Source organism: Triturus cristatus, chromosome 9 (genome assembly GCF_964204655.1).
Source record: "Triturus cristatus chromosome 9, aTriCri1.1, whole genome shotgun sequence".
In the NCBI taxonomy this organism is placed as follows: Eukaryota; Metazoa; Chordata; class Amphibia; order Caudata; family Salamandridae; genus Triturus; species Triturus cristatus.
Window position 1 is genome coordinate 1,131,477,563 of NC_140592.1, and position 27,557 is coordinate 1,131,505,119.

Sequence of the window (27,557 nt, forward strand, 5' to 3'; positions counted from 1 at the left end):
ATCCTTTATTGTTGGGGAAGTTGATGGGCCTGCATCAGTCAAAAACAAAGCATTAGCTAAAAGCAAATTTAAAAAAATGTAGATCTAAAAAAGCTAAGGATATGCTCTTGGTGAAAGGGGAAACACTGTCATTCACACTGAGGTCAGGCAGTGGCCGAAGCAGGCTGACCCAGCCCCATGCTGGATGCTGCAATGGGTGGAAGAAAAATGTGGAATGATACAACAAAACACCAATGGATGAAGAGAGCTGCCTGAAACCCTCTATAAATATATTAAACATGTATTGTTAGTAAAATCACAATGGCTTGGCTAAAACCATACCTAAACAAGTTTGGAGCTAAGCCATGTGGCATGTCAGGAAAATTGTGCAAATCCAGGCATAGGCTAGCGTGCTTTGCTGCCCTCGTGTCAAGTAGCGTACGGAGACGTGCAGGGGCAAAGAGTGGAGGTTGTATTGGCCTAAACTTAAGAATAAAATGAAAACAGAAAGTACTAGTACTGTGCCTTTAGTTTCGAGTTTAGACACAAAACAGGTTTTATCTGCATGGAAATTGGATTACATATAGCTAGTGTTTTTTTTCTTTTAAATATAAGTATTTACACTTACAGGATGGTTTAAGTATGCAGATCTGCATTGACAGTAGAAAACTGATGTTGTCTCCAGAGTGAAATGTTTTAAGATTAGGAACCAGTTTCACAAATGCATTTTTAAGATGGATTTACGCCTGCTAGATATTGACAAAATAACAAACAGGTGTAAATCCGTAAATTTATACCAAGGCTGTACCTTAGCCTTTCCATCCTGGAACCCTTTCCAGCATACTTTGTGGAAGTATATGGACAGGGTGTTTCTACAAGGAGGGAAACGTTTTTTCCCAATGGAGAAAAAAAAGTTTTAAAAAAGTGCAACGAGGAACTGTTCTCTGCACACAGTTCAGTATTGGGAAAATGCCTGTGCCAGAAAAAAACAGCCACATGACGTTTCCATGCGAACGCCTGGAAATGGTGACGCTTTACACGCATAGCATTGGAAAGGGTTGTGAAAGGGAGAAACGAATAATGTAGTACTTTCAAGAGACTCTGTAAATCCCATTTGATTACCACTCTTTTCAGGGCTGTTGCACAAGCAGCATTAGTGACCTACTTTTTTTTCTCTCGTGCTGGAGCCATCGCTGCCACTAACAGTGCATGATGTGTAGAAGAGATAACACTGTACAGACTGCTCTGGCAGTTGGTGCCAAGCCCAATGAGGAAAATAGGCACAGGCAGTCATAATATACTGCATTTCATGATTTCTGTAGGATTTTCCTATCTGCATGATGAGGTACCAAATTGCTTTGCAGAACAAGTGTCAACGAGAAGGGTGTTCAAAGCAGTGTCCTCTGGTAGTACTGAGTACGGGTGTCGCCTGTGATACTCAGAAAGAGTGCACCAAACTTGACACAAAGCATGTGAGTTTGTTTTATGCAGGTGGCAGGAAAGCAAATGGCTCTTCTTAATTGCAAATGATTGTTGACAGCTTTGATTTTCTTTGACAATTTACATGTCTGTTCTTGGAACATTTAATGAGAAATCATCACAGTTACATGGATTGGGGCAGTTTCTAGCGGCCAGATCACCTATTTTGGGACAAATAATGAACGAAGGGTGAGCCAGCAGATTGGGTGAACTAGTGACCAATTGGTGGACACGCGTCTTCCCTGCTGGAGTACAAAGCAGACCTGACCTGGTGCTCGTTTTCTGACCTTAATGTTGAGGTGCCCTGATGTACAAATGTTCTTGTGACCATTAGAACATCAGCTATTGAGTCTAGAATGGTGTAGGTGAAAGCAGTGTTTGGGAAGAGGTTGGTAGTTGAGGATGAGGCTGATAAGTTAAGCGATGAAGAGCAGCAGACTAGGTCGGATTTGCATTCCTAAACAGTAAAGTAATTTACCTTCAGTAATGCTCTTTCTGGTAGAGACTACCTAGCTGCAGATTCCTCACTCTTTAAGTATTCCCCATGCGTCAGACTGGATCTGGAAACATTTTTCGTAGTACCTCTGCTTTCAGGGGTGGTGTCTCTGTTGGGGCGTCGCCCCACTCGTTATTTCGGCCCCCTGGCCCTCAATAAATGTATTATAAACCTTTAAAGTGCTGCTTCTCACTGCAGTATATCTGAAGTGATCGAGCAAGGAGTGCTCCAGGCGGGTCCTGGAAAAGCCAAGCCCCCAGTGCGCCTGAGGGGGTGGGGCTTCGAACTGAAACAATATTGCCAGCCTCAGTCCGCTGTGACTGCCGCTATAGTAGTCCCCAGCACACTTGGACTGCAGCCTGAGACCTAGTGCACATGTCAGGCTAACCAGAGATTTCTCCGGCCAGCCCGACACGCACACTAGGTCTCCAGAGTCATACGGCAACAGTGCGCATTGAGACAAGGGGGTGACTCAAACCGGTCCCAGTAATGAGCAGTGACCTCCCCTGCCTGAACAAATACTGGTGCTGCAGCAACAGCAGGAGCAGCGTCAGGATTGGCAGCTTTGTTACTAGGGGCCTCTGGATCAATGAGTAAATGCACATCGTGACATGGCGAGGCTGCGCAGGGGGTGGGAGGATGCTGTCTCTCTCCTCTGGCATCCCTTTTTGAGTGGCAGGAGGAGAGATAGGTGGCAGGCCACAGGCGCGGGTTCAGTTGCAACTAACTTGCTATTGTAAAATCTATTCCAAATGACTGATTCCTGACTGAAACAAAAGCCGTAGGCTGCAGCGGAGCTGAGTTTAGCTCAGTTTTCCCACAGGTAAGTTTGTTAAATGAGTTGGTTGGTGAAATAATTCATGCCGTGCATGAGTAGGTCCATTAATTCACCAACTTAGGGCCAATGAATGAGAAATGGTCTGATAAAGCCGATATACCAAGGAAAAACAAAAAGATACACAGATACGTTAACTTAACCCATTGTGAGAAAGTGCCCTCTCTCTGCATGGTTGCCCCCACTTTTGCTGAATTGCTGATGTACTTTTACTGAGTGTGCCCTGGGCTCCTGCTCATTAGGTACCCAGGGCCTATGTTCTTTCTCTAAGACTGCATTGAATTCTAAACCCTGGCATCTCTGGCCACAGGTCAGCCCCTGGTAAATGGTACCACAGGTACCCAGGGCACTGTGACCAAAGAAGGCCTCTAATGGTTGCAGCACTTATTGTGCCACCCTTAGAGGTCCTGTACCCTTACATTCACACACTGCCTTTGCAGGCTGCGTGTTTTAGTGCAGAACAAAGTGAAGAGTCGACATGGCACACACATCTGTGTGCCATGCCTACAACCCACTGCTCTGGCATAGATCAGTCACCCCTCTAGCTGGGTGCACTATACCAGTGGTGAGGGTACAGGTGCATGAGCCCTGTACCCCTACAGTGTCTAAGTCCATTCTTAGACATTGGAAGTGCAGTGCTGCCATTAAGAGTATATGGTGCTGCGAGTTTGTCATTACGAACTCCACAACACCATAATGGCTACACTGAAAACTGAGAAGTTTGTTATCAAACTTCTCAGCATATTAAACACTGATGCCAGTGTGGGATTTAAAGGAAAATGCACAGAGAGGGCATCTTAGAGATGCCCCCTGAAAACTAACCTACCACTAGTGTCCAGGCTGAGTGGCTGCTTTCAGTTGCCACCACCAGACATGTTTCTGGACCCCTGGGTCGAGAGCCAGCTGCTCTCTGGGGCCTGAAACAATGCACATCCTGGGACGAGTTGCCAAGCCTCCTCCCCCCCAGGATGGGCAGGGTTCACCAAGGGGCAGCTTCCAAGGCTTGCCGCCTTTGTGAGCTTTTCCAGGCCACTTGCTGCTTTCAGCAACTGGTCCCCACTGGTTCTGACCCCCACTTTGGGCGGGAGAACCGGCGGGAAAAACAAGTGAGAAGGGAGGTGTGCCCACCTCTGCCAACTCCACCCCTCAGGTGGGGGAGGCGAGGTGAAGCACAACTCTCAGTCCCCGCCATCTTACAGATGGGGGGACACAGCCAACCAGGTATAATAGGGGTTGTACCCAGCCCAGGGAAGGGACCCATTGGTCCCCACCTTTTACCTACCTGTAACACCCCTAAATCTAGTATTTAAGGGCACCCCTGAAGCTTGCTTCCTCAGACAAGAAGAAACTACAAGGAGAAGAAGAAGAAGAAGGACTGAACAGCCGTGCAGCAGCTAACAAGAGGATGACGCCCATTGACTTGGCCCCAGTCCTAATGGCCTGTCTCCACCTTGAACCTGCTCCTGCGAAATCCCGGTGTGTCCTGGAGCCAGCAATCTCGAACACCCCGGAGGACATGCCTGCCTTCAACTACAAAGACTTTGTCTTCCGTGAACGCCGGATTTGTTCATCTGCAACCTCTGGCTCCGGCCGGACACTGCGAATCCGCCCCACTCTGCACCAGCCGTCCACGGCCTGAGCTTGAGTGGGCAAACACCACGAGGAAGTCACCCCGGTGATCGTGACCAGAGATCCGGCGAACCCTGACCTACCTCAAGCCTCCAGCCGACGCCTGCAGCCTAAACCCGGAAGGTCCCCCCAACCGCGACCAGGAGCTTCTAAGAAGAACCGACCCCAAAAGGCACTCCTGCACCAGACGCCCCATGGCCTTGGGTGAACAAACCAACGGTGCCTAACCAAACCCTAACTTCCCAACACACCCAAAAGACCTTCGTCCCCAAGCATGCAGTGTCTTTGCAAACCGGAGGTTCCCCATTGCAACCAACAGGGCGCCCGACGTTGAAACATCACCCTGCACCCGTCCGCCCTAGTGCCGCTGAGGGTGCACCTTTAGTGCTACTTTGTTTCCCCATTTGCCCTGAGCTAAAGTCCAGGGGCTTTGCTCCCACAACCAAGTGGCCTGCTCGTCAGCAGCTACCATCAGGAGCCCCCCTACAGCACTCTGCACCCAGCCGCCCTAGTACCGCTGAGGGTGTAACTAGAGTGCATCATTGACCCTGGGGGACCCCTAAATACTTACCTCAAAACCGATAAAACTATTTTCCTCCATAGGATAACATTGACTGTCTTTCTGTGAAAAGTTTCTGAGTGTGGAGTTTGAAAACCTAAAGAAATTCTTTAAAAATGGTACTGTTTAACAAAAACGATTTTACTTACCTGTTTACAGGAAATGTCCAAGAGTAGTAGTCAGGTATACTACTCTGTGTAAGAAAAGTAATCCCAAAAGTAATTTACCTCTAATCTTACTGAAAATCCCATTCAAAGTAAATGTACTGTATGCTAAAAAGCATTGCATTATCAGTAACACTACTGTAATCAATTCAAAGTACATTTGCAATTGCAAACCAAAGTGTGTTACAATCTGTATATTTACTGCAAAGTACTTTTCACTTACCTGTGCCAGGCTTGCTTGGTACTAGGAAATAAAATAACTAAAAGAATATTTTTGATACAAAAACAATTGGTCTGAAGTTCAGTCTTTGAGTGTGTGAATTAATTTGCTGACCGAGTGCAAATGCTTAACACTGTCCTCTGATACTGCCTTACTGCTCGACCACACTACCACAAATAGAGAGTGAGGTGCTATCTAACTTTACCTCTGCCTACCTTTGGGGATCCACTGGACTCTGTGCACACTATACCTCCCTTTGGTATAGTATATACAGAGTCAGCTTCCTACATTCATATATTTTTATTCCATCTTTTCCTTTTTTCCAGAGTGTAAAACTTAACTACGGACTCTGATTATTTAAGAGACTGACAGCAAAATGGCCGATATTTTTCAGCTGTTTTTGTATGTATGAAACACAGTTTTAGGGGAATCTATGGAAGTTTGTATTGCGAGAGTGATGTTTTGAATCAGTGATTTTGTTTGACGTTGCTATTATGATTATATTGACATGTATGCTGCAGCGAGCGGGTTGAGATGAACGCTGAGCCCCGCTGCAACATTTTATTTGCTTGCATCAGATAATCTGTGGGTGGCAGGAAGGGAACTGCCAGGGTCGCCTTTTTTCAAAGCTGCCTAGCTGTCCCATTTCTTGCATTGAACAACAGGAAGACTGTCACTTTAGGGGCCCACCCAGGGCCCTCATGGACCCCCCTTTGACTACGGCCATAGGAGAAGGGCTGAACGGGGGGAGCGAAGAAGGGATATTAATAGAAAGAAAACAAGGGAAGGGGAGCGTTGAGAAAGAGGAGATGGTCCATTGTGGAACTGGAAAATAAACATTTTCTGATACCTCTCTTCCCCTTCTAAAGGTCTGCTGGCCCCAGATCGATATAAAGACACCTTGATGGTGACAGCCAGACAGTGTGAAGGATGACTGTGCCAACGACAGACATGTTAAACGGTGTCTGTGCCAACACCAGATAGACACCTTAAAAGTGACTGCATCATCAACAGGCAGACACCTTCAAGAGGAGTGTCGGCCACAGAGAAGCACACGCACTTTAAATGTGACAGTCCGCCGCAGACAGACATGCAGACAACTTAGAGGTGACTATATCAGCCACGAGCAGACATCTTCAAAGAGGACGGGCAACTCAAATGCAATCTTTTCGGTAATGTTTTAGTTGCTTCAACTGCGCACGCGCAGCATGTTTACTGTATGCAGCCCGGTGTGATCCAAGTATGTGCCTGCCCATGAGTACATGTGCTACTTACCACATGGGGAATGGGCCTCGGCAGCGCTGGAAAGCGATTGCATCTGAATTTGAAGACAAACTGCCGCATGGCGATGTTATGCCGCTGTCTGCCTTGTGCTTGAAAAGCAGGCTTGATGGACTGACCACAGAGATCAGATTTAAACGTAAATTTAGCATACTAGGTATAAACAGCTTTGTCTTATTTTGCAGACTGTGTGAGAAATGACAAGCATAATTCCACAAGTAGATAATTTGTCGGTGCACTTTAGCATATTTGAACATTGTTAGATGCCAACGCACGATAATGAAAATAGCTGAACAGAGTTCTTTTTCTTTCAGCAGTGCATAGTAAACAACTCAGCTGTGTGTTGCATAGTTCTATTTTGTCAGTATATCCACATTTAATTAAAATGTATTGGTGGTGCATTATGCCAACCATGTTACAGTTTTCCTCACTGGAGGTTTTCAGACAATTGCTCCTCTTATGTTTCCTAACAGCAGTGGAGGCTGGTGACATGAAGTTCTGAGATTATACTCAATAAACAGCTATCTACACCATTATCATATGAAATCTCTTTATGTCATAACTACACTTTCACAACCGCCTTATTAACTTTCTTGTTTTTCCAAATTTGCTTGAAAATGCAATATTTGCCCACTCTTTTTTTTAAGGGTTTCTGGGGGAAAACCCCTCAAATGAGGGTCAGGTTTGCTAGCTTGCCATAGGTCAATCATCGCAAACTTTTATGCCTCACAACTTTCAAATGTCACCAGCTGCCACTGGGTGCTGTGCGGCTCAGCAGTGGCGCTGTTCCACTCTGGAAATGACCTGAGGGACCTATGAAGTTGCCACTCCAGTGAGCTGGCTGATGTCAGTTTCTTTCAAGACTTTCCGCATCTCCAGACATGGAGCCCCAAAAGCAAATTAGTTCATCGGTGTGCAGATTTTGTGACTTGGGGTCTTATAAAAAGGTACAGCACAATGACAGAACGGGGAGGATCAGTGCGGAATCTGCGGCTAGGTAGAGTCTCTAACAGAAAGAGCATTACCAAAGGTAAGTAACTTGATCTCCTGATAGAGACTCCTAGCCACAGATTCAGCACCTTTTGAATAGATATCAAAGCAGTACATATTTGGAGGTGGGTCTGTGAGAGGACTCCAACCAGAAAGTCCTGTAGGACAGAGTGAACAAAAGTCTCTCTCAACTAACCTCACTGTCCAGACAATAGTGCTTTGTGTACATATGGAGGGACGCCCACATAGCTACTTGGCAAATGTCTATGACAGGGACTCTGCACGCCAACACCGTGGTAGCAGCCTTGGCCCTGGTGGAATGGGTGAGTATCTTCTTCAATGTGTAGCAGATCTTAATGCAGTGCAGAAAACTCAGCTGGACTCAGTTTTGACACTGGTCGAATTCAGACTGGCGTCAGAAAGGACAATCCGGGCCAAGTCTTTATGCAGCGAAGTCAGCATCAACATACCCAGGCTTGGGGTGGGTATGGGTTTTGGTACTGGAGTAGAGGGTGAAAGTGGGTTCAAAGGGTCCAGATGATGCAGAGTGCAAAGTACTGGCGGTAATCCAGGTAATAGGACTCTCAGCTCCATTGGGCCCAAAGGTGCGCCAGAGGGAGTTGGCAGAGATCTGAAGAGCCAGAGCATAGTGGAGTGACTGAAAGCCCCAGAAACGTAGGTTGTGCTGGAACCAGCAGCGGGATTGTTTCTGAAGTTGGTCGACTTCAGGAGCAGGAACGGATGGATAGTTAGTGTCACACACACACTTCATCAGGGGAGTGGGAATGCCACAAAGGAGTGGAACTTAGCTTTGACTTCTTATATTTCTTGTGTTTACATGAAGATTTAGAGCGTGACAAAGACTTTCCTCGAGAGTGGCTCCGGGAATGGCACTGGGAACAAGCTTTAGACTTGGAGGGGTTCCGGCGCTGCGCCTTCTTGTGCTTCGCTGTAAGGTGAAGGCCTTCGTGTTCATTGACTTTCAGTCTCTGCAGCTCTTGGAGTTGTAGCTCGACCCAAGACACCAAAAGCAAACCTGGTGGGAATCTGTCACAGACAACTGTTTGCAACAGCCCCTAAAGGGCTTACAGCCTGTTCTCTTAGGGTGTGGCGCCCCTTGCACACTGTTGAAAATTTGTAAGAAAAACAAAAAGCAGTTTCTGAGAGACAGAAGAAGGTCCAGATCTGCGTCTAGAGGCGCAGAAAGAAAGAAAATGACACGAGTGAGTTGGACTGGTGCTTTTATAGGCCCTGCACATCACTTCTGCAGTGGAACGGAATCAGTGCGGAGCCGCACAGGGACACCTTCCAGCTCGCAGAGGTACTATAAAAAATCCAGGAACGTCAGGATCCAGTCTGACGCCGGGAGAATATTAAAAAGTGAGCAATCTGCAGCTAGAGAGGAATTCGGATGTTGGCAGGGTATTTGTGAGGACCACTGCTTGTCCTCTGCCAGTCTTGATATGAAGTTGTCTTATAACAGCTGGACACCTGTTGGTTTTCATCCTACCAACTTTCCTTGTTGCTTCTCTCAATAGCCACGGGACCCCCTTTGTATGGGTATTTGCACACTTTACAAACATGTTATTAATTAATTCAGGAGGAAGCATTCAGTGTTATGGAAGTTAATAAAGATCCCAAGAAGCTCTCACTTATTCGCACACCAGAATACCATGAATAATAGAGCAGTGAGGATTTGCTGCAACAATGTTCACTCATAATCGTTCTCAACTCTGAAGAGCCATATAGGAAAGTCCATCTATCACGTCAATGAACAGCTGACACACAACACAGGGCATCTGAGCGTGCCCACAAGCATAAAAGATTATCACGTACACTCTAGAAACACTATAAACCAATGAGGCAGCCACAATGTGATAAAATAGTCCACACCACAAAGCTATGAAGTGCAAGGGTTGTAGCGAGGTATATAGTACATGAAAAACAGCAATGTGCATGAGTTCATGCATGCTAGTACACGACAACATTGAGAGATGAGCGAACAAAAGTAAATGAAAGCAACTGCCTTCGATTAAGAGTGACAAAAAATTAAGATGCATTGATGAAAATTCCCATAAACTGCTTAAGAGTAGTACGCCAATAAGAAGAAAAATAACTGTCCAGTAAATTGGGTACTTCGGCATTAAGGCCACAAGTTCTTGCCATACCGATTGCCAGTGCAAAAATACACCATACACCGGAAAAAGAAATAACCACAATTTTAACAGGTTGCTTACATGGAAGGACTCTGACCAAAGTAAGCAACCAAAAATCTGGTCTTCGGAGTGCAAAGATCCAATTTAGTTTTAACTGTAATAGAATGCATCCAGAGGAGCACAGTCACACAAACCAAACTGCACACTATCTGTCACTGAGCATCTGGTTCACATTCCTCATGCCTAAATGCACAAGAACCGGTTCCCTACAAAGCCAGAAGGCGCCTCAGAGAGTGAATGGCCCTCAATCGGCATTGTAGGGATATGCAGGACACAAAGTTAAATCAAGACAAGGCGGCCAGAGGGCAGAGCAAAGCCAACTCAGCCTTCTATTCCTTTCAAAGTCAGTAATTGAGTATCACTGGATTGCGGTAGGTACAGTGCTTAGAAATGTTAGAGATGTGGTGCAAATATTTTTTAAACAATTTGATTGATTCTTCTAAGGAATACTATGGATGCCAAAGTACCACCCTCTATCGAAGATGAGGTTGACACTATGTGCCTATGTGTACTATACAGGTCGTCTCATTCAGATGACCTTTTACTCACAGGGTGGGCAGTTTCAAAGAGCCTAGGAATGAAGCTATTTTTCTCAATCTCCTGCTTCTCTGAGAGAGAGAGAGAGAAACAGGGGAAGCGAGAACGAGATAAAGAAAGAGAAGGTGGCTTAAGGAGCGTACACATCCTTCAATGGAGGATACAAGTTTGGAACAACTACTGCACATCCCCACACACTTCCCCACACACTTTAAAACCAGATCCCTCCCTCCGACATGAAAGGACTGCGGAAGGGCAGGTTGTTGTATCTTGGAAGTTGTAATATGATGTGGCACACGGTTGTTGCTGTGCATTGTTGTATGCGGGCACCATGAAATCTATGCCTCGCACCATTTGTACATGAGCATCTTCTAAGCGCCGTTTCAAATTCTGTTCCTCTGCGTGCTGACTTACCGTTGCCAGTTTGGCGAGTCAGTTGCAGGACAACAGAGTTGAAGGGACCCTGGAGAATGGGCTCTTCGATTGAAACTTAAAAGGAATAAACTTCATTGTGGATTATCTTTTACCTTGGACTTGCTTCATTTATTTCCGATGCTTCCACTACCTATTTGGCAAGAATTATGGTTTTTACTCTTCTCTAAGCAATGGAAGCCCACCGTCTGCAGTTCCAAGGGTCTTGTTGGATTGTCTTTGTGAATCGTTCAGCTACTCAAGCAGGATTCCTGCTGCTGTATTTGGCGAACATGTATGTCAAATAAAAGATCTGGAATTTCAATTGTGTGCCATAACTGTGTCTGCAGCAGCACCAATTTGGAACGGCTTATCTGTTACTGGGCCAATCAGAGTGCAGCATTGTGTTGACACGTCACTCATGCAGGTGTGCAGTACTTGTATGGCGAGCATGCCGCCTTATTGATTCAGCTGTTCTGACAAGATGGAGTAATAGTAAAGTGTGCAGAGCTCTTGTAGATGTAAAGGTATTTTCTACAGTTAATTACTTGCCGAAGCGTCAGATTGGGGGGGGAGGGTTTTGCCAATTACACTATAGTTTGGAAGATTAATAGTATTTTTGAAAAAGTTTGGATAACATTGCATTACAGTTTATTGGAACACGTAATTCATAATAATGAAGCTACTCTTCCTATTATTTTTTCCTCTTTGTTGGGCTTTTTAAAAAAAATATGACATGTCGGTGGTGGAAATGTGCAACAACCTAAACATTTTCTTGACATTCCTGAAAAACCTTATTTAGAATTACTTGGTGGCGATTGATGGAGTGGGTTATAGCCCTGCAAGGAAACTGGCAATTTTGTACAATTCTTTTGGTACTTAGAGGTAGAAGAGTTTGGACAACGTACCAGAAGTCCAAGCTCCTGGGGAGGGTGCTGGAGGTGCATGGAACATATGTATAGAGGCTAAAAAAAAACTAGCGCAACACTTTTCCAAAAAACCTACTGTGGTTTTAGAACAATGTAATTTTTATTCTAGGTTGCAGTCCTCGGAGGAGAACATGGAGCAGTACGTTGCTGCCCTCCGAATTGTAGCTAGCACGTGTTGTTTTGAGAATGCAAAAGACCAATACTTGCGGGATCAAATAGTGTTGAAATGCTATTCTAAAAAAGTGCCAGTGCATCTACTCTGTTGTACTAACCCCACATCGGAGGAGGCAGTCAAAATTGCTAAGTGTATTGAGCGATCCGCTCTTTCGGTTAAAGAGTTAGCTGGTGCGGCTGGCGGTGTGTCCTGGGTTGTGGACAACACCAGTGTGAATGCTGTAAAGAATGTTAGGAGTGGAAGGTTCAATAACTCAAACACATGTTATAGGTGTGGGTCATACAGCCACATGGGTAATAGTCCCAAGTTGCCTTGCATAAGGAAGAACGTGTAGTAAATGTATAAAACGGACATTTTATTAAAGTGTGAAAAAATACCAGTGCTGTTAAGATCAATTGTGCACCTGATGTGGTACAACAGTATTGACCTTAGGATGAAGAGTGTTAATACTGTGACTATATTAACCTTACAAGTGGATCAGTCCAACAATTGCATGCAAACTGTTGGCTGACAAAAGGGATTGTTCAGTATGGTTGGAATAGGCAGAGTGGATTTACAAATTATGGTGGATTCAGGGTCACCAGTAACTATGCTGTTGGAGGAAACTTTTAAGTTGCGTTGGAGTACAGCTTTGCTAAAAACACCTGATATCAGAACTGTTGCATACAGAGAATCAGATATTGTCACTAAAGCATATTTTGAGCATATGTAGCAATTTTCTGGTAGATCAATATTAACAAAGATATATGTGGCAGTTAATGGTCATGATATAATGGGTTAGGTGGATCAATAAAGATTAGGCATTGTGTTGAGACCAGGGACGACCATTCCGGTTATGTTGACTGAGAGTGATTTTAGTAGTGTGGAGGACATTTTACAGATGTTTCCCACAGTGTTTTACAATTGTATTGGAATGGTCAAAGGATTCAATCATAATTTTAAAGCCAAGTGCAGTGCCTGCTAAGCCCATCGTTAGGGATGTTCCACTATACGTCAGGAGCGATTTGAGGAAACACTCAGATCAGCTTTGTGCGGATAAAAGTAATTGAACCTATTAATGAAGCTGAGTGGGTCAGCGCTGTAGTTATCGCAAAAGAAACAAAAAGAATGGTCAGATCCATTTGTGTGTGGATTTACACTCTCTGAACAGAAACATTTGTTGTGGACTGTCATCCTCTTCCAAAGATGAAGGAGTTGTCTACTTCGGAAGGGGCAAACGTTTTTAGTAATATTGATCTAAAAGCAGCGCACCACCAAATTCTGCTTAACAAAAGAGTCTGTCTCTTTGTGCTTTCATTACTACTTTTGGAGCTTTTAAGTATCTGCGCTTGCAGTCTGATCTTGCATCAGTGGCAAGTGTATTTCAAAAGCTCATGTTTACGTTATTTAAGGATGTACTTGGGTTGCTAGCGTTCCAGGACGATATCCTGATTTTTGAGAAAAACATCACTGAGCATAACAGTATACAAGATAAAGTTCTGGACATTTTGTATAAGCATAGTATGACCATGTCTAAGGACAAATGTAAATTTTTAACAGACAACGTTGAATATTTGGAACTTTGTATCACTGCCCAAAAAATCAAACCAAAGGGGAATATCGTTAGAGCTCTGAGAGAAGTTCCTGCTCTAATATTAAGATCTAATTAATACTGTTCCTTGGACTAAGCGATTACTACTCCAGATGTGTTTGCGAGTATGCTCCTCTTATAGAGCCACTTAAGAGGATATTACATAAAAAGGAGATATTATTCTGTGGTACATTTAAGCAAAACGTTTTTCTCAACATTAAAAATATTTAGTCCAATGTCCCGCCGTTAAAAACTTGTCAGGGGTCACAAATGCTCACAGAAAAAGATTCCTCTGATTTCTTGGCAGATATTCACCTACCGGCCCTCTCTGAGCAAGACAGCAAAAATTTGGAGGGAGATCTCACAAATGACGAGTTAGCCAAAGCAATAAGAGACCTCAGCACGGGCAAAGCACTAGGCCCCAATGGCCTCCCCATTGAGCTATACAAGCTCAAGCCAGATAAAGTAGCGCCTCACCTGAAAGCCATGTATGAGGACAGTAAGAAAATAGGGAAATTGCCAAGAGACCAACGTATAGCCACACTGGTTACCATTCCCAAGGAGGGGAAACCAAAAGACTAATGTACTTCATACAGACCGATATCCCTGCTAAACGCGGAACCCAAGATACTCGCTAAGCTCCTGGCCAATAGACTCCGGCTGATTATATCTAAGCTGGTACACCCAGACCAATCGGGATTTATACCCCACCGTAATACGGCCCTTAATCTGCGGCGTCTCCATGGAGTACTGGGACGATGCCCCGGTATCCAGGAAGACGCGATAGTGGTCTCACTGGACGCGACTATGACATTCGACACTCTGGAGTGGGCATACCTCTTTGCAGTCCTTAAAAAGATGGGCTTCAGCCCCAAATTTATGGGGTGGATACAGCTGTTATATGCGGAGCCACTGGCCCAAGTGGTGGTCAACAACAAAATCTCAGACGTATTCACACTAGGCAGGGGTACCAGACATGGATGCCCGCTGTCGCCACTTCTGTTCGCACTCTCCCTTGAGCCGCTCGCGGCCTGGATACGGAGTGATGCTTCGATCCGGGGACTTCAATGGACCGAGGGGTGAGAGGATCGGATCTCATTATATGCTGATGATATCCTTCTTTATCTTGCCTCCCCTCCACGATCGCTGAGGGTGGTGTTGGACATCTTTGCCAGTTTCGGAAGAAACTCGGGCTTCCAAATTAACTGGAGCAAGTTGTTGCTCTATGTCCTCCATGGGAAAACCCCAACCTTACCTAGGAACTGCCCAATCCAGATAGCTGTCGAGGGATTCAAATACCTTGGCATATTCATCACCACAGATGCCAAGACTCGATATGAGCGGAACCTCATTCCGCCCTTGCAGAGGCTCAGAAGGGACACCGACACCTGGAAAACGCTGCCCCTATCCCTCCTCGGGAGGGCAGCACTTTTCAAAATGATGGCATTACCCCGATTTCTATATGCCCTTCAGAACTACCCCGAACAATGTCAATATGGAAACGGGGATGACCCAGCGTACAGTATGGATAGATGGCTGCTACCGGGAGGGGATTTTACGAGAGCACTATATACTAGGCCGGCTAGGTTTCCGCTTACTGGACCTACCAAGCATGTGGTGCATTTATGGCACGTGGTTAATCGTGCTCTGGGATGGGCCAACAGACTCACACTAGCGACTCCCCTTTGGGACTCAGAACGGTTGGGAACTCTAGGACGTACTAAAGGGTTTGATAAAAGGGATCTCATAGGTATCTCGCATATAAGGGACCTCTGGGGGCGGAATGGGGTGGCGGCATTCACCTCACTACAGCAGACATACGAGATGGCCGACTCAGAATACTTTAGATATGCACAGGTCAAACACTCGCTACAGGTCATCATTCCGGCTGGGACGTCACTACCGGAGTCCTCCCCTCTCGAGGATAGACTCCTTGATTGACACCTACCAGAAAAAAGTATATCCCTAACATATAAAAAACTCGTTCACCATACTCCAGACCCTTTGACAACACTTAGGGAGAAATGGGGGAGGGACGGTTTGGAGATTGACGATGAAGAGTGGCAAGAGGCACTTTCCTCATCTAAAGAAGTCGCCATTTCGGCAAAACTGAAATTGGTACAATTAAAAATTGTACACGGGGTTTACCTCTCGGGCGGCAACTAATGCTCATGGGTAGAAGTGAAGATGGGATGTGCAAGAGACAATGCGGGCTGGAGGGTACCTTCCTGCACATACTTTGGGAGTGTCCACTGATTCAAGACTTCTGGAAGAAAATCCTCGAGTGTGGTCTGGGGGGTGACCCTTCGGCCGAAAGCTAAAAGATACCTTTTGAACATCTGGGAGCCCACAGACTTAAATGTAAAGGGAAGGCTCTGGGTTACACTCGGGCAGATGATTGCCAAGCACAACATAGCACAGCTATGGGGGGCTGCGACACCACCAACAGTGAAGGGATGGAGGGAGGACATGTATTGGTGTATGACAAGAGAGAAAACAGTATACGTTGCCCGTGGCTGCCCCAGGAAATGGATAGCAATCTGGACTAAGTGGAATGTATACCGGGGAGGAGTGTGCGAACCCCCTATTGTTCCCTCCCCTGACGAACACTTGACGATCTGAAACCAACTGCATGTGATATTGTTGCAACCTTGATAACATGAGGCGAAACACCAACGCTTGTAATGGCCCTGTTCCCCGTAATACGCTAAATGATTATTTGTATTGCATGACCCCGTTATTGATGTTTAATAAACAGAATTTATAAAAAAAAAATATATATATATTGTCTAAAACATCCTTCTAGTAGGCCTGTATCGCCCTACACTCCCACAATATATGTACCAGGGTGCCATACTCCCCACAGCCGTGCCAGCACAGGGGACAGCGCGCTGGGTTCCCCCTGTGCAGGCGGGGTCAGATGCCAATACATGGCCACCTTAACTGCTGACTCTCTGCTGGCTATGTTACGCACTGTATGATTTGCTCGGTAGTAAATGTCTGCCCATTCTTTATTTGTCAGGTCCTTCCCTAGTTCTCTTTCCCACCTCCGCTGGCCTGCAGTGGGCGCCGCAGGGGCCTCACGTCGGAGCATATCATAAATGTCAGAGATCAGTGCTTTATCAGTGTGGAGCCACTTCTCGAACTTAGTGAGTTTTCTCGCGACGCCTGGAAGAACCTCGGCGTGGAGGAGTCAGTCCCGGAGCTGGAGGTAGCGAAAGCGCTCAGTCTCTGGAAGCCCATAGTCTGCTTTGAGATCATGGAAGGGAATGATGCCCTCCAGAGAGAAGAGATGACCTGCCGATCACCAGTCGGCTGCCCGCCAGAACGAAAACGCTCTCGCATCCATGCCCGAGGAGAATTACTTGTTGTCAAAAATAGGGGTCATGGGGGAGGGAAATGTCGTCAGGCCCCTGTGGATCGCCACCCCGTCCCATGCCTTAAGAAGCGTCCTGGTGATAGGGGAGCCCCGCAGGCCAGGAGGTGTGTGCCCTGTTTAAGGAAGGGGACCTTCCATAGGTCCAGTTGAGCTAACACCCTGTCCTGGAAAAGCCAACTCTTCTCGGATTTGGGGCGTTTCCATTCGACAAGGTACCGCAGCTGAGCTGGACGGAAATATTCAAGAACGTTAGGCATTCCCAATCCCCCAGCGTCTGGTCTCATATAACTTAGGTCTTTTTTTAAAAATTTTTTACCAACACCTGTATGATGAGGAAACACGGGATGGTAATCAGGGGGGTGAGGTTGTGGATATTGGCCCTCGTCTTAATTCCCTAGAAAAGGAGGAACTGGACAGAGATATCAGTGGGGGAGAGATTATAGAGGCTTTGCATGAGCTAGCCTCCGGTAAAGCCGCTGGCCCTGATGGGATCCCCCTGGAGGCTTATAAATGTCTGGAATCAGTGGTTACACCATTATTAGTCGATTTGTTCAATGGAATAATGCTTACTGGAGTGGTCCCAGCCTCATGGCAGGAAACCAATATTGTGGTTTTTCATAAGAAGGGGAAACCCCTGGAGAAACTTGGCTCCTATCGCCCAATATCGCTTATCAACGCGGACGCCAAGCTCTATTCAAAGGTTTGGGCTAAGAGGCTTGGCAGGATCATTGGCGGTCTCGTCTCCCCCTGGCAACATGGATTTATTCCGGGTCGTAGTACTACCGATCATATTAGAAGAGCTATAGCGTTATTTGATGCTCAGGTTGCAGGGGGAGGCGAGATGGCCATGATCCTGCTAGATGCGGAAAAAGCCTTTGATAGGGTTGTATGGAACTTCCTTTGGGGTCTTTTGGAAGGTAGAGGATTTGGGGAGATAGTTATTAGAGCTCTCAAAGCAATGTATGTGAATCCGGTTGCAAGGGTGGTAGTTATGGGTGAGAGCTCGGAGAGGATAGATATCAGGAGAGGTACTCGGCAAGGCTGCCCCTGCTCCCCGATTCTCTTTGCCTTATACATTGACCCTCTAATCCAAAAAATGTTGGGGTCTTCCAGGATCAGTCCAGTGGTTTGTAATGGCCATACCAGTAAAATTTTGGCCTATGCCGATGATCTGGCAATTATTACAGTTAATCCCCAGCAAGCACTCATGGTCCTGATCGAAATAGCAGAAGAATTTGGTAAGCGGTCGGGCTATCTTTTAAATGAGTCCAAAACTCAAATAATTTGTACTAGGAATATAGTTAAAAGTGACTCGAGATATGTTGATTCCGCAATTTATCTGGGGATCAAGATCAATGCATCAGTTAAGGAAATAATAGTCGAAAATTACCCTCCCCTTATGAAATCTATAGTGAAAGAGTTAAAAAGGATAGATGTCCTGCACCTCTCCTTGATTGGGAGGGTAAACGTTTTAAAAATGTCTTTTTTTCCTCGAGTCCTTTACCTGTTTAGAGCTATACCATTATTCTTGGATGAATCTACAATTAAAGGATTGGAATCTATCTTTATAAAATTTATTTGGCAATATGGTAGGATTAGACGATCTACTAACCTTATGTCACTGCCTAGGGAAAGGGGAGGTTTGGCTCTCCCTAATTTGAGATTATATCATTGGTCATGTCTCATGACACAAATGTCTATTTTGTTTCAACAAGAGAGTGATTCTGGTGTCATCACTTCATCAGCTCAGGATTTACCGTCCATTTTTGAGGTGTTAATTGGGGAAAAGGCAAGGGGGTTGATGTGGCGGGAAGTGGACCGTAGGTATTATAAAAGGCCCCGCCTGAAGATTCTGGAAGGGGTCTGGGAGGTCTGGAAGGCTGCCTCCAAATTTTGCAAAATTCCAAAAGTCAACCGTTATCTCCACCTGTATAACTCAAGTTTACTCCCGTATGTCGGAGCCGATAGGAATTTATTGCTCTGGAAGAATTATGGCATTAGGACCCTCGGGGATATATGGGGTGTTCAAGAACCATTGAGTTTTGAAGAAATCCGACAAAGGTTTGGCATCCCGGTCACGCATTGGTTTTTGTATGGCCAAGTCGCTCGGTGCTTAAAGGCATTGAGACCAAAGCCTTTGTTAATGGAGGAGGCCCCATTATTAGAACTGCTATTGGTCGGGTGTAAAAAAATTAAAGGGGTTTATAAGCAATTCGTATTGGAACTACAAGACGATCTAGAAAAAATGGAGGTAAGCTTAGCTCGGAAATTGGGAGATCCGGATGTTGATCTAGACTTAGCCTTATCCCTGAATAAAGAAGTTTTTAGATCTACCAATTTGAGGGCCCAACATTATAAAACAGTATTCAATCTTTATTATTCCCCTGCAAAACTATTCGCATGGGGGGTTAGGGGGGACGATAGATGCCCCAGATGTAATGCTGGGCAAGCTGACCTTTTGCATATGTTTTTCTATTGCAGCTCATTGTCTCTAATACAGAGAGAAATCTGTAAGTTCTGGGAGGGGCTGCTAGGTCATAAGATCGATCTATCTCCTACCTTGATGTTATTGGGCTGCGATCACAAGCAGAAATTGGTTCAAAGTGAGGAAGCGCTGGTTTTTATGTCGGTGGCGGTCTTACGGATTTTAATTTCGTCAGGCTGGAAAGATACTCTGGCCCCCTCCTTCCAAATGTGGCTCGCTAGACTGCTGAGTATCCATAATATAGAGAGTCGTTTATATGAGCAGAAAGGCAAGAGAAAGAGAGATTTTGGTAGGAAATTGTGGGCCCCGATTACAACATGGAGGGAGGTGACGGGTAGCTCTTCGAATTAGACTCAAAAAAAAAAAAAAAAAAAAATCTGTTTTTATAAGTCTTACTGGTTGGTATTTTATCCTTTTGTACTCTGTGCTGATTTCTTCATGTATTTTTTTTTTTTTTTCATGTATATATGCTGATGCCTTTTCTATTGATGTATTCAAACTGCAAACAATAAAAATTATTATAAAAAAAAAAAAATAACTTAGGTCTTTGCGTATCCTGGGTCGCTTCCCTCCCCAAATGAAGTGGTTGATGGCTTGCTGCAAAGCCTGTAAGGTACCCGAGGGTGGCCAAACCGGGATTGTTTGGAAGAGGTACAGCGCTCGAGGCAGAAGAGACATCTTAACTGCTGCCACCCTGCCCAGCAGGGAGAGCGAATGACGTTTCCAGTCGTTCAGGTCTTTTGTGGTGCGCTGGAGGAATTTGGAATAATTTAGGTGGAGCGTTTGAGATACCGACGCCGCTAGCTCTATGCCCAGGGAGGGGATAGAGGAATACGTTGGAATACCCGCATAGGTCGCACCATCGAGGAGGGGCAAGCGGTCGTCTTCGTGAAGCCTAATGATCGAGGATTTCCCCCTATTGACTCACAGTCCCGAGGCCTGGCCATAGTCCTCAATTCTTTCAGGAAAGCTGGGACCGATTGGGCTGGTGACTCCAGAGAAGCAATTATATCATCACCGTAGAGGCTGACAGTGTGTTGTTCTCCCCCGAAAGGGATGCCTTTTATCTCTGGATTGTCCCTGATCCTCTGAGCCAGTGGCTCAATATAAAGGGCGAAAAGGAGTGGTGACAGCGGGCAACCCTGATAGGTGCCCCGCTGAATCTCATAGGGCGTGGAGGTCACCCCATTCACCCCGATTGTGGCCTTGGGGTTATTGTAGCAACTCGAGACCCACGCTCTAAACCTGTCCCCAAAACCAAAGTGCACCAGGGTCTTGTCAAGAAAGCACCAGTCCACCCGATCAAACGCCTTTTCCACGTCCACGGACAAGAGGAGGGCGTCTAGCTTGGTGCGGTGAGCTTTATCTATAAGATGGAAGATGCGTTTGGTGTTGTCGCTACTCTCCCGGGAGTGTATAAACCCAGATTGATCTGGGTCGATGATGCCTGGCATAAGGGGACCCAAACGTGTCGCTAGTATACCGGTAAATAGTTTAAGATCGACATTAAGCAGCGATATTGGCCGGTAGGAACCGCATTTGGAAGAGTCTTTGCCCGGTTTGGGAAGCACTACTATCGAAGCCGAGAGCATCTCCTGAGGTATGGTGCCAGGGCTAGTGAAAGAGTTGAAGAGCCTGGTGAGTACTGGGGCTAAGGCTGGGCAGAATGTCTTATAAAACCCAGTGGAGAATCCGTCCGGGCCCGGAGCTTTCAAGGGCTTGAGGCGGGAGATAGCCCCCACCACTTCCTCAATGCGAATTGGACTATCGAGCGTTTCTCCGTTATGATGGTTCAATGCCGTCGTGTGTGCACCCTCAAGGTATGTGTCTATATTTGGGAGGGACGGTGAGTCACCCGCGTAGAGAGCTGCATAGAAGTCCCGACAAGTCTGTGCTAAGGCGTCGTCGTCGGTGAGCATGACGCCCTCAGTACTTGTAATTTCTTTAACTTTACACTGCTGCGTCTTCACCCTTAGACTGCTAGCCAGCATCCGCCCGTGTTATCCCCTCCTATATAGTATGAATGCTTAAGGCAAAGGGCTGCATATTCTGCCCTAAGTCGAGCCCCACCAGCAGGGCCCGTGCGTTCTTCAATTGCCGCCAAATTCGAGGTGCCCCAGTCCGACTATGTACCTTCTCCAGCTCCAGCACTTGGGCCATAAGCTCCTCCCATTTGGCCATGCGCTCCCTGTTCTCCACTGCCGATAGAGCTATGAGTTCGCCCCACACAACTGCCTTATGCACCCCCATAGCGTGGTTATGTAAGTGTCGGGAGTGTCGTTGATCGCGAGGTACTCCATGATGCGCTTGAGGAGTTGTTCCTGGACTGCCGGTTTATGGAACATGGCCTCCCTCAACTGCCATCTGCCCGTCAGCCAGGCCATGTGGGGGACCTCCAGGGTTACCACTACCGAGTCATGATCTGACAGGGCAGCCGCTGTGATATATATATCTTTGATGGCTGTCTGAACCTCCGTGGAGCCAAGAAGATAGTCTAATCTAGCATAGGTGTGGTGTACGTATGAGTAGTAGGAAAACTGGGAGGCCTGAGGGTGAGCCGCCCTCCAGAGATCCACAAACCCCCTTTCTGCCAGCCACTGTTTGCCCTCTACAGAGACCGCCCCTGTCTGGGAGTATCTACTGCTAGACCTGTCTGCGGTCGTATCCATGACTAAGTTCAAATCGCCTCCCAAAAGTATGAAACGATCATGGGAGTCCAGAACTTCGGATAGGGCAGTTCTAAGGAAGGACTCCTGGCTCGAGTTTGGCGCATAAATAGACCCGATTGTTAGAGCTAGGCCTTTGATCCAAAAGCGGTATGCCAACAATCGCCCTTTCAGTTCCGCCACTTTATCCCCCACCGACCCACTAAATTTCTGTGACACTAGAATCGCCACCCCCGCCTTCTTATCGTGCATGGAAGAGAAATATTGGTAGGGGAATACCCTGGATCTCAATCTATGCCAATCCCGAGCCAGCAGGTGGGTCTCCTGTAGCAGACAGATATCCGCGCCCGAGTTTTCTAGATAAGCTAGTATGGCGCGTCTCTTATTGGGGCTATTAAGCCACTTAGCGTTAAGTGTGATAATGGTTAGTTCCGAATTAGGCATGGGTAGACGGGGGCATGGGTAGACGGGGTAAGCCACGCGCTCCCAGTCCTGTGCTGCTGACGTGTAAACTGGGCCCCAGCACCCACCCAAGTGAGAACCCATCCCCCAAGCGCCATCTCGTGAAATCGTAGTCCCTTCTTGAGCACACCAGTTTCCCTCCCTTCCCTCCCTAACGCCAACTCCCATACCCATCCCCCCCATTTAGTCCTGTGCACATTGAACCAAGCAGTGTACCCGTGGTGACATAAGGCAGTCCAGGGCATCTTGTGGCGAAGGGGCAAGACCTTCCGTCTCCCCCCCAACCCCTCCCCCGGCCCGACATCTCAAGCAGCCGCAAAGCCCCCTTGAGCCCTCTCAGGACCCATCCTGTGAGGACGCATCATTGGTAACTGCGTCAATCGCTGCTCTCTGCTCCTGTGCCAGCGTCTCCGGTTCGGCACTCTGGAAGCCCCCCACCGTTTGCCATCGTGCTGGGGATTGGCATTGCCTGGACAGACTCTCTGTCTCCGGGTGCCGATGTGTGAGGCCCAAGAGTTTGTTGGCCTCGGAGCGTATTTGGTGCAGTCTACGATGCCACTTAAATATGATCCGAAAAGGGTGCCCCCAGGAGTACGCGATGCCAGCTTCTCGCAAGTGTGCCATAACATATTTGAATTCTCTTCGTTTCTGTAGAGTGCTAGCCGCTAGATCCTGATCTAGGGTGATGGTGAGGCCTTGGTATCGAACAGGATGTTTCAATCTGGCTTCCCGTATGATGCGCTCCTTTAGTGGGTAATCCGGAAGGAAAGCCAGTATGTCGGGCGGCGGTGCATTGGCCCCCTGCCGTAGGCCCACCCGGTGAGCCCCATCGATGTGGATCTCCATCTCCAGGGGGCCAGCTACAATGTCTCGGAATAGGCCCTGCAGGAAGGTGGTGATGTCAGTTCCTTCTGCGTCAGATGGCACACTGCGGACCTGAATATTGATCCGCCAAGAGCGGTTTTCAAGGTCCTCGGCATGGGCCTGCAGGTCGAGCTGTTCCTTCAAACGGATCACCTCCTGCTGTAGCTGTGTGACTTCTTCCTCTTTGGACCGCTCTTGGTCCTCTATGCCCGCTACTCTATCTCCCAGAGTGTCCACTTCTCTCCGAAGCTCACGCACCTCACCCACCACCTCACTTTTCAGAGTGTGAAAGTCCTCCCGAAGGGTATTAAACAGTGTCTCCAGAAAAGACTTGGTAATAGGAGTGTCCTGATCATACTGGCCAGCTCCAGCCTGGGAAGGTTTAGTCAGCATCTCCTTGAGCGTGCGCTCCTTCTGTCCCCTTTGAGTCGACATGTCACCACGTGCGCCCCAGCCAGGAAGGGCAGTGCCCTGGGGAAGTTCCAGGGGGCACCTGGACCGATGTCGCAGTTCTCAGGCGCAATACAGGGTTGGTAAGGCGCCGCTAGCCCTCAAGGTGACGCCAACTAGGGGAATGTGCCAAGACCCTTCGCTCTGTGCGCTATGCCCCCTGATGTAGGTCTAGGAGATGTGTGGCGTCTCCGAAGCAGGGCAGTCTACCTACATGGTGGATCGGGGTCCCCCCCAGGCCTACCTGCACCTCTTTCACAGAGAGTGTCAAGGGAAGGTCGGAGATCGGTGGGTATCGCCTCTCTTCTGAAGCGACAGCCGACTCACCCTTGCCGATGCTCCTCGTCGCGCCTCCTTTCCCCGTCCCACCTACGCCGTGGTGCGCCAGTGCTCCCCGGGCTCAGCCCACCTTCACAAGCCACAGTCAAGGCCCACATGGGCCGCCGGCGAGTACCCCACTTGGCGTCGGCCTCCGCATACCGCCTTCACGTTGGGCTAGCAGCTCTCCGTTGATCTGCGGTGCACCTTCTGCTCGGCAGTCAGAAGGGATTTCCAGGCAGGCTGCAGCTCCAGGACACCGCCCTGTGCACCGCGGCGAGTGCTTCCAGCCGCCCACCTACGACCAGTACCGCCAGTCAAGCAGGGATGTTATGGCCGCTCGCCGCCCTCAAGGCGTCCCTCCGGCCGCAGCGCCATTACGCGGACCCCGTTCACTGCCGGCTGTCTCTGGAGTCACTCCAGGGGCCCGCTTATGGTCCGTCAAAGCTGCGCCACTCGCCGGTGTCGTCTGGGGCACACTCGATACTTCGGGTAAGGTGGTGGCCGGGCTTCGGCACGGCAGAACTGCGCGCTGAGCTCTGGCAATGCTCCGGAGCAGACCGCCATCTTAGGTTCCTGCGGGCTCCGCCGTCTGCTGCCGGTAAGGGACAAAATGCAGCCCCCAGCCGCTAAATTATCACAGCAATGTTGCGCCACTCAACGGTATTGTCAGGGGTACCCTCGATGCTTCCCAGTGAGGTGATGGCCAGGCTCCGATGCGGCGGATCTATGCACTGAGCTCTGGCAACGCTCAGGATCTGACCGCCATCTTAGGTGCTGGCGGGCTCCGCCGTCTGCCACCGGCAAGGGTTAAAATGCAGTCCCCAACCGCTAAATCATCACTGCAATGCGTCCCGGCGGCTGGGGAGCAGCTCTGCTACCTTTTGGTTGCTTCTGGGGGAATTAGCTGTTATTTTGGGGCCAAATCAGGCATCGGCGGCTGGGGAGACGAAGCAACACAAGTCCTACCCGCTCGCCACCTTGGCCACGCCCCCCTTAAGGGGCATTTTAAAGTGTCTAAGGTTGCAAGTTCTTCTGTCCAATTGGAAGATGGCCGTTGGTGGGTGAGAAGGAATATTGTGTTAGTAAATGAGTTTCAAAGCACTGTGGTGAGGGACAAATTGCAGCAGCAGCAACCTTGTGAGTTATTGCTTCCATCCATGAATACAATAACTGGTGATGTGGGCCGGTCACGGCCTTGTGTTGCTGGTGATAACCAGTTACAGCTTTGTGCTTCTGGTGATGACCAGTCACAGATGGGTGTGGTGGGTAATGCTCCTGATATCAGCCAGGGGGATTCTGTTGGGGTCAGTTATATTGTGAGTGCATGTGCCAGAGATGTTACTGTTTGTAATTATTGAGTTATCGCAAGGAGCGGCAGAGCATTAAAAAAAAACCTATGTATTTGCAGGGATTTTCTAATTGATTTTAAAAGGCTTCTTTGTGTATTTTTTTTTTTTTTTTAAATTAAAGGTGAAGATGTGTTGTATCTTGGAAGTTGTAATATGATGTGGCACGCGCCTGTTGCCATGCGTTGTATGCAGGCGCCATGAATTCTATGCCTCGACCCATTTGTATATGAGCATCTTATGAGCGACGCTCCAGGTTCGGTTCGGACTTACCGTTGCCAGTTTGGCAAGTCCGTTGCAGAACAGCAGAGTTGGAGAGACCCTGGAGAATGGGCTCTTCGATTTAAACTTGAAAGGAATAAACTTCAATGTGGATTATCTTTTACCTTTGATCTGCTACATTTATTCCAAGACACATCCACTGCACAGGTCAATCTGCATTGCCAAGTAATGAACAAAACCCTTTTAGGCCAATTCAACATCATTAAAAAATACCGATATAACATCACACCACAGGCTCCAACTTCTTAAGTAGCCCCATATTACTGTGAAAAACAAAGTGGGGAGGGAGAAGACATACAAAGCAAGAGTTATAATTAAACACTAACCTGGTTTAATCCGATCCTTTTCCACAATCAAACAAATCCTTTCAAATAAGTTCTGCAGATGCTGAATCCGTTCGATCAGTTTATTCCTGTTGTTGCAATTTACAAATTCCGATTGCAGTTTCCTTTCTACTGCCATACGGTTGCTCACTATATAATCACAACCGTTCAGAGAGCAGACCTCTACTTTCACTGCATGAGTCATCTTCAGGCACGAGATGATTTCCGACCCAGAAGCGATCTCGCGGCTATCCGCAAGAACGCAAAGCATGCTGGGACTTTCGGTCAGTTTAACTGATGAACTTGACAGAGCAGGAGCCATCCTGTTGGAAGTGGATGAGCAAGAAAACGACGAGTTCCCTGTATTGCCCCATGTTAATAAATTTACTTCCTGGAAGAGAATACAGAGATTTTCACAATATGACTAGTAAGAGAAGTCCAATGTACTGCGTTTTGCACAATTAAAAAATACGTCATACAGATTTCTTCAGCCACATTTTTTAGCCATCAAAATGTCTTTGGCACAACCCACAGATGAAACTGTAAAGTTAAACAGGGTGGCTAATGACGAGCAGAGGTTATGATGGAGGAAGCAAAGACTAGACACATTTCTAAGCCTTTTTTTAAGAGGAAAAATTAGCAACTATGAGAAAGAAGTGCCCCAATTACAAATAGAACAACCTACTTACCTTCAGTAAAGATCTTTCTGGTGGATACCATAACCACAGATTCCCCACTTTTTGGAACTCCTTACTGTTATCTAACTGCAGATTCATTTCTCCCGCACACTGGTAGGTGGGCTATCAGCTTTTGTCACAACTTTGGACATGATGACTCAGAACCACATATAGGTGCTGGAGCAGGGTTTTCTATTGAAAATTTATTGAGATTTGAACTCCAGTTTATGTTTTTATGTCATAATTAAAAATTACTGATAACTAATTATTAATTATTAATCTTGTTGAAGTTTCTGATTAATCAACTTTACTAATGAAAGAAATACACGCGGGATTGCATTTATGTTGCTTTATTAATACGTGAACTAAGTTGGTGAGCAAATTAATTAAATATGTGTGGCTAAAGTGTTATTTGTTATGTGTTTGCGCTTTAAAAATAACGTGCTTTAATGCTTCTTTGTGTTGCAGATGGCTAGTTAATTACATACACATAAGGGTATTAGTGGGAATTAACACTGTATAATCATTATGATGTGGTAACGCTGTTTTGTGTTTCTTTTAATTAAGATGGTCCGTTTTGGCCTAGACAAAGATGGCCGATATTTACAGCCTGCATTTGTGTAGATGAAATACGACGAGAGGCCTCGCTGAATATGGTTGGAAACCACCTGACCTCGGCCTCTGACTGTATTAAAAGTTTCCGTGAGGACAGCAGCTCCGGACTTGATGCCAGTTGCCCTTGGAAAAGAATAAAGCCACAATGAACTCTGATAAACTTGCGGTGGCTTCACTATGATTCCGAGGAAGAGCATCCATGGATGTTACATTTTTT

The 27,557-nt window shown here is 47.0% G+C and overlaps 1 protein-coding gene across 2 annotated transcripts in view; it reads right to left on the reverse strand.

The window, feature by feature from the left end:
- The window catches only part of FANCM (FA complementation group M), a 797,274-nt gene that overhangs the window by 18,216 nt on the left and 751,501 nt on the right, over window positions 1-27,557 (reverse strand). For both annotated transcript variants that reach the window (XM_085627037.1, XM_085627038.1), the window contains one exon: window positions 26,052-26,439. In XM_085627037.1, coding sequence (XP_085483163.1) covers window positions 26,052-26,439 — 388 coding nt within the window. The remainder of the gene's footprint in view (window positions 1-26,051; window positions 26,440-27,557) is intronic.